Genomic DNA, 7,493 nt, shown 5'->3' on the forward strand with positions numbered 1-7,493 from the left:
TAAACAAAGTGGTCTACGTGACGTTCCACACCAGAAAATCTTTAAAAAGGCCTCCTGGACTTTGTTTTTTCCTATTCTAAAAGCTGTGAAACCATCCTGGATGAATGAGGAACTGCACAGATCATTTTCAAACATTTTGGACCAATGAAGTTCCAGAGAGTCACGTGACACTATGTTTTTTTGCGAGTCTTTGTTGACTGGACTCAAAGATCAAGGCTTTCCATATGGAATATCTAGTCCTTTCCTGTGGAAATGACATCATCCAAGAGGTACACACGACCACGGAAGCGACGGCATCACGTGAACTATTATTTTCAGTAACATGAATGACTGTTATAATACATGTTTACATCTATCCAGGTGAGTTAGTTTAACCAAAATGTTAATGTCGGGATTAATCTGCTTTCGACAAAGGCAGTGCTCGCTACGGATGAAAGTCGTCAAGAAACTTCAGATAAAGTCAGACTTTTTGCTCCACGAACAGTACACTCACCCTGTGGTTCTCTCCTGATGCCTGATGTCTTCCAGAAAGTCCTCTACGTCATTTATGTCACTGTGTTTGCTCCAGTTTTTCTTCTTGTTCTTGTTGACGCGTTTTCTTCGACTGCTAACCAGGTCCGAGGGCTCGACGTTAGATTTTAAGCCTAAAAATCCGGGCTGAGAAACCGCGGCACGTTTCAGCCTCCTGGCAGCCGCCATTTTGAAAGGATTGATACGGGTAGGGAGGGGGAAGAAAATAGACTTCTTCTTCTGCTCTGTGCGCGTTGGAAATGTCGCCACCTGCAGGAAAGGTTGAGAGACTGCATTTAAAGCTGTGGGAAGAACGGATCTGCAATAAAAAAAAATGTTTTAGCTAAATAATTTTGCTGTTTTTTTTAAAAACACATTCTAAAGTTGGGATTTTTAGAATCTGAAAATGCACAATGTTTGATTAAATGTTATTAAACTAAAATTGCATTATAAATTGATATACATGAACTGAATAAAATATTTTATTTAAGTTAAAATGAAATTAAAGGTTCAGAAAAAAAGCCAACATTCACTTCCTTAGAAATACTCTTGAAAAAAGTTAGTCACGTTGGTGTTGCTTTCTTTGGGTTCATGTGTTCATATTTTCATTCTTTAAATAAATGTTAAAAAATAATAAAATCGTTTTTAAACAAAATAGTACAGAATAAATGTGTTTTTCCTATTTAAAGTGTGTTGCAGAATGATTTCTAAAGTTCCAGCTTGTGTTTATGTTTGTCCCCAGTGCATGATGGGAAACGTGTTTCCAGTTGCTGGTCTATGTTCATTTTCTTTTTTTCCCTGCCCTCCTTCATTTTATGCTGAGAACAACGCATCACAGACAGAAGAGTAAATTTCTATTTTCCAGCTTAAATACCTCATTGAGTTTTCAAAGGTAAGTCAAACTATTATAACAAAACATTACAGTGTTCGTTAGTGTGACATTTCTGTCGAATGAATGTGATTTTGTTGTGAATTTTCGATGAAAAAGCGAACGCGGAGCAGTTGAGCCGTTTTCCGAGTCGGAGCGTCACGGACCAGAAAGACTTCAGGTCTGCTCGGACTACATTCGAAAATGCGCCAAAAGTGAGGGACCATCTGACAAAAATGTGTTCATCAGTCGATGCCTTGACATGTACAGAACAATCCTAAATCCATATATTCCGTTTTTAAGCGCCGATGTTTCTGTAATTTTGTCGTTTTTCTCATCTTGCCCTTCGCTCGCTACAACGATTTTTTCCCCCTTCCCGTTTACATTCTTCAAGCCAGAAGCCAGCCATCATCTGGTGGGACGCTCGTTTGCTAACACCGCACATCTAACGCGGGCGGAGTTGTCTAGTTTTACCTTAAAATAGCGTATTATGGGCGAATCTAAGCCAATCACGTGGCCAACTAGGTAACCCTTTCAGAGAATCGAACCACCCCATGTCGAATACAAGAGGGGTGGGGTTTTGTATAGATAGCCCCTTCTGATTGGAGGAGAGACTGACGTTGTCCCGCCCTTTGGGTCGTTATAAAAATTCTAATTGGCTACTGAAGGAAGAGCTCTGCTATGATTGGATTTCTTGTTTGTCATTTATGTAAAGCAATTACATAACCTAAATGGTGAAACATTAAACGAAAAACGGAAGTTTCTATTTTTTAAGTTTATAAGTAACGTTTTACTTGTATTTTTCGTTATGTTATTTATTTTAAGGTTTTGGAATTTTTAATAAAATTATATAATTTTTAATTAGGACTGTTTGAATATAATGGAATGTATGGCTTCCCTTTTTTAAGGCCATAAGGTGTAACAAATTAATTTAATTTATTTTTTTTTCTGCAGGTGATCCGTAGGAAACATGGCTCGTACAAAGCAGACTGCCCGTAAGTCCACTGGAGGCAAAGCCCCACGTAAGCAGCTGGCCACAAAGGCTGCTCGGAAAAGTGCGCCCTCCACCGGAGGGGTCAAGAAGCCCCATCGCTACAGGTGAGAGCCCTTATCAGGTGTGTTTGTGCTGAGATTCAGACTGTATACATACGTGTTTTTGTTACAGGCCTGGAACCGTGGCTCTGCGAGAGATCCGTCGTTACCAGAAGTCCACCGAGCTGCTGATCCGTAAGCTCCCCTTCCAGCGTCTGGTCAGAGAGATTGCCCAGGACTTCAAGACGGACCTGCGTTTCCAGAGCGCCGCCATCGGAGCTCTGCAGGTATGCACCACTCTGTAGTAGTATTCTAATATACTTTCAAGATTTCAAAAAGTATTTGTTTTTACCATCTACAGGAGGCCAGCGAGGCTTACCTGGTGGGTCTGTTTGAGGACACCAACCTGTGCGCCATCCACGCCAAACGTGTCACCATCATGCCCAAAGACATCCAGCTGGCACGCCGCATCCGTGGCGAGCGTGCCTAAGCGAATCCCTGAGTCATGATATGCTTCTTTCTTGTTTCTTCTTCTGCTTCCTCTATACTCAGTAGTTTGGTTTGAGGTTCTACATATATATCATATCATTGTGATGACCGTCAATGTCCAATCATGTCTTCTTTGGTGCTACTAGAAGCAGATTCTGAATAGCAGTTTATTCTTCTATGTCCAGACGTTGAATGATAGAGCCACTCAGCAGTTTCACTGAGCACACAACAATACCTTGTTACCATAGTAACCGGGGTGTTTCTGCAGGCAACAATACTCTCTAATTTGAAATGGGAATAGGAAATAGAGTAAAGATCGAGGTTTTCTTTTAGGGATTAACTTTGGAATGAGTTTTTTATTTTTTTCTTAGAAAGTAGTTGTAAAAGTACTACGATTTCTGTTGTTTTCTGTCTGTATTTACAGTCTCGTTATTTCTACTGTTGATGTTGATTGTTTCAAAGAGCAGAAGCTTGATTCTAGTTGTCATTGAGAAATAACTGCATGGTTTGACAGACTACAAGCGGCGTATATGTAGCAGACCTGTGTGATCTTGTTTTCATTTTTCAGCCAGGCGATGTTTTTGTTCTTCTCTCAGGTTGATACGATAACCCTTTTTTTTCTACTGTTTTATGTTTTTAGTCATTTTTAAGAGAAAATTCTTGTACTCACATTCAAGCATAATAAAAGTGATTTTTGTGGTTGAAAGCGTCACAGTGAAAGTTTTCATTTTTAACAGCTGATTTTCTTTTCAGCCCCGAATGTTGGGAAAACGACTTGTCATGTCATCAGTAACCATGTAACCATATTGTGGAAACATCTGAAAGAGCACAAGGTTGAGATTAATAAAGATATAAACACTTTTCATGACATCAGAGATGTTGCTTAATCTCAGATGCAAATATTTAGCTATGAAATATGACCAATCATGAGGGGGGTGGAAACAGGAAAAAGACTTTTCAACACAGAACTTCCGCAGGATTAGTGCCCCAAAACTTTTCAAACTAATATTCTCAAATTTTAGTATCTCCACCATGCATCAAATTAATCTAAATAGTTAGATAAATATAATAATAATAATATATAATATAATAATATATAATATAATAATAATATAAATAGTTAGAGCCGTCTGTTACTGTAAAACCTCCAATGAACACCATTAAATCACATTATCCTTCTTCATGGGTCAGAAGACATCGAAAGGCAATACCAACAAAATGTTTTCTCCATAATTTTGTGTAAAATAAAACCTCAGCTCAGAATTACCATAAAAAAACTGTATTTAAAAATGTTAATTTCTAAATGAAGTTTTGAGTTCAACACAAGTGCTGCAAATCCACAAAGATCTGGAAGTTCAAACAGGAAGTAACATGTGAGGAAATTCAGAGGTGCTGAAGAACTGAGGCGGACCAGCTTTTTAATGTGTCACACCCTGAGGAATCCCATAAATAACGCCATATTACTGTCACAGTCTCAATCATACACTGCTGCTGAACACTGGTCCCAAACCTTCCAGTATAGGCAGGGTAGGGTTCAGTGTCTTGCCAAGAGACACTTTAACACATGGGTGGCCAAGGTGGGAATTTAACCTGCAATCTTCTGATCAGTAGTCAACCATACTGGCAGAATTACAGTCTCTGCTAAATCAGCATGTGACCTTATGTGACCCCTCCTTCCAGCATCCCAACAACACTTTTGGAACAATTTCATAAAATTGTATTTTTTGGTTGAAGATCGAAAAAATTAAAATCAGATGTTATGCATCAGTGTGTAAAGACCAAGTTCCTGTGAAGAGATTCTTGTATCAGGAGCTCCAGTGCTCCTGCAAGTCCCTTAGATCAGTCTTGGAATGAACCAACTCAAGTTGCAGGGGGGGTTCAAACAGGTTTTTTGTGTTATCTAAGGGAGGGGGAGTCAATTATGAAATCTGGGTTCTTCAAACATCCCTGCAATATTTCTGTTTTTATTCTTAAGGTGCTCTTTGGGGCCTAGTAGGAGGCATGGAGAGGCCCATCTTTATCTCTTTAAACAGCTGGTGGGGTCAAGGGTTATATTGTAGATGATAACCCACTATTGAAAGGAAAGCTCTCTGTAAGTAAACAAGGCATTTAAGATTTTTATTTGTAATTTCTATTCACATTAAATGCTGTTTTTGTATTATTGTAACATCTCCTTCACTATAATGAATGCTTTTAAATTACAATTATAATTGTAAACCATCTCCACATGGAGAAAACCGTCAAAAAACAGAGGAAAACATCAAAATATTGGTGTTCCCAGCTAAAGTAATTTTTAACAAACCCATAACAGATGTAACTCGTGAGATAAAAGTGGTTAAAACAGTTCTTTTCTAGCAGCGTCATACTTATCAAAGTGTTATCAGTAAACCTGATGAGTACTGTTGCATTGTGGGATACATGATTGACGCGGCGGCCATTTTCCCGCTGATCGCCTGTTTCCATTGTAGAAAGGAGGAACAAAATAGAGACGCGCCGCTCACTTTAACCCCCGGTAAGGCTCATCACTTGGCTTTTAATATATTTTGAATTACTCGAAAGTGTTTTTGTGTATAAATAACTATATTTAAGTTAAAATATGTTTTGTTTTTTCCCGCGAGGATAAAAACAAAAAAAGGAGTCGAAGCGGCGGCGAAACGCAGTCTTCCTGCTGCCGCTCCGATCAGGCGGAATTCTCTTTCAAATTATGCGCCCGTTCAACACGGTTCTACGGGGCCGTTAGCGCTCTTTTTGCGCACCGGTGGGGTTCTTCTCGGTCCTGGGAGCCTTCTCCGTCTTATTCTTGTATCGAACGGAACTGTGGTCGAGTGGTTATTCCGTAAATATAACCAATTCAAACAGCACTCCTGCGCTTCTGCCCCGAGTCTTTATCCCGTTTGCGCATCAAACCGCCGCCATCATCACAGCAAAGTGGGCGGGTCTAGCGACGGTGGTGTTTAGTTGTTGATCCGCCCACCTTAAAAATCCAGCGTCCTGATAGGCTACTCGTTTATTGTTTGGCTTACGTTTCAGTGTACCGACCAATGATATCGCAGTAATATATCTCGTTTGTTATCATGTATTTGAAGTTGGCCTGACTTTTTTTTACGTTTTGAGATGATTTCATCTGTTTATGTCCTTCATCCAAAATGGACCTAAAACAAAAAAAAGTTAGAAAAACTTAATTTGTTTGTTGCATCACATTTAATCCAAGAAGCTCTCAATTACATTTCCTCTTTTTTTATTTAAAAAGAGTTTATTATTTTTCCAGACTAAAAAAATAAGAGTGTAGGAATCAAATTTCATGTCCAAATTTATTGAGTAAAATGTATATATCAAAGTAACATGAATTAGCACACTGGCATAGTGTTGCAGGTTCAAATCCATATATCATATGGGTCGTCTTGTAGATTCTTAAGCTTGGACCTAATGCCTAATCCCCTTTTAGGTTGGGTTGGGGGATATTAAACCACAAAATGCTTCCTTGCAGCTTCAGGTTTTTAGTGTTTCTTTTTGTTTCTCCAGGTGATCAGTAAGCAACATGGCTCGTACAAAGCAGACTGCCCGTAAGTCCACTGGAGGCAAAGCTCCACGTAAGCAGCTGGCCACAAAGGCTGCTCGGAAAAGTGCCCCCTCCACCGGAGGGGTCAAGAAGCCCCATCGCTACAGGTGAGAGCCCTTATCAGGTGTGTTTGTGCCGGTGTTCTAACAAACTATCCTACCCCGTGAAATTTCCCGACTTGATAGAAAAAAAAATGATAGTTATAGCCATCCGATATTCCTACCTTATCAGAAAGTCTCATCCTAAATCCTATACCTAGATCTATGGGCGGTCTGCCAAAACTGAAAATTCTGACAGAAGTGTGGACAGGAAAATTTCATCCGTGTTTTCCTTACAGGCCTGGAACTGTGGCTCTGCGAGAGATCCGTCGTTACCAGAAGTCCACCGAGCTGCTGATCCGTAAGCTCCCCTTCCAGCGTCTGGTCAGAGAGATCGCCCAGGACTTCAAGACAGACCTGCGTTTCCAGAGCGCCGCCATCGGAGCTCTGCAGGTTAGTAGAACTCAGTCTGAGGAGTGCTGTGTGTTTAGCCCACAAGACATCTGACAGCTGGAATAGATTTGGTTAAAGGCATCCAATTTTTTATATTAGATTAAAAAAAAAATTTCAAGGTAATTTTAAGAAATATAAAATGGCTTTCAAGTGTTTCTGCAAAATCTTGTGAATCTTGATGAAAGATTAAGATAAGAAATGCTGAAATTGTGAGGAATTTCTAACTTTAGAAAAAGCTTGATTAGGTGACAGGAAAAAACAAGACAACGGCGGCCTCAAACAGAGCTCCGCCCCTTTTATCCAAAGACATGACGTGAATTATAAAATAGAAATAAACTCATAAAGGAAATAAAGTGACCTGTGTCACCTCTGTGACGCTCATCCACATTTCCTGGTGTTGATCAGCTCTCTTCTGTTTTTGACCCTTCTCTCCCTCCGTAGGAGGCCAGTGAAGCCTACCTGGTGGGTCTGTTTGAGGACACCAACCTGTGCGCCATCCACGCCAAACGTGTCACCATCATGCCCAAAGACATCCAGCTGGCAC

The 7,493-nt window shown here is 40.0% G+C and overlaps 3 protein-coding genes across 3 annotated transcripts in view; 2 read left to right on the forward strand and 1 right to left on the reverse strand.

Annotated features, from left to right (window-relative positions):
- nop53 (NOP53 ribosome biogenesis factor) overlaps window positions 1-798 on the reverse strand; it is a 7,525-nt gene extending 6,727 nt beyond the window's left edge. The window contains exon 1 of the mRNA XM_024277100.2: window positions 494-798. Coding sequence (XP_024132868.1) covers window positions 494-699 — 206 coding nt within the window. The 5' untranslated portion in view covers window positions 700-798. The remainder of the gene's footprint in view (window positions 1-493) is intronic.
- A 449-nt stretch (window positions 799-1,247) lies between these two features.
- LOC112149337 (histone H3.3A) lies at window positions 1,248-3,611 on the forward strand. The gene is made up of 4 exons (XM_024276982.2): window positions 1,248-1,402; window positions 2,333-2,476; window positions 2,544-2,697; window positions 2,772-3,611. The coding sequence occupies exons 2-4, from the start codon at window positions 2,349-2,351 to the stop codon at window positions 2,898-2,900; spliced, it is 411 nt and encodes a 136-aa protein (XP_024132750.2). The 5' UTR covers window positions 1,248-1,402; window positions 2,333-2,348; the 3' UTR covers window positions 2,901-3,611.
- A 1,651-nt stretch (window positions 3,612-5,262) lies between these two features.
- Window positions 5,263-7,491, forward strand: LOC118599545 (histone H3.3A-like; the record flags this gene model as incomplete). Its single annotated transcript, XM_036215032.1, is given in 4 exon segments — window positions 5,263-5,411; window positions 6,422-6,565; window positions 6,796-6,949; window positions 7,391-7,491. Coding segments are annotated over 3 exon segments (383 nt in total), but the record flags the coding sequence as incomplete, so codon positions are not given.
- Between the last annotated feature and the right edge of the window lie 2 nt (window positions 7,492-7,493).

The sequence above is a fragment of the Oryzias melastigma genome, linkage group LG13 (genome assembly GCF_002922805.2).
Source record: "Oryzias melastigma strain HK-1 linkage group LG13, ASM292280v2, whole genome shotgun sequence".
Lineage (NCBI taxonomy): Eukaryota > Metazoa > Chordata > Actinopteri > Beloniformes > Adrianichthyidae > Oryzias > Oryzias melastigma.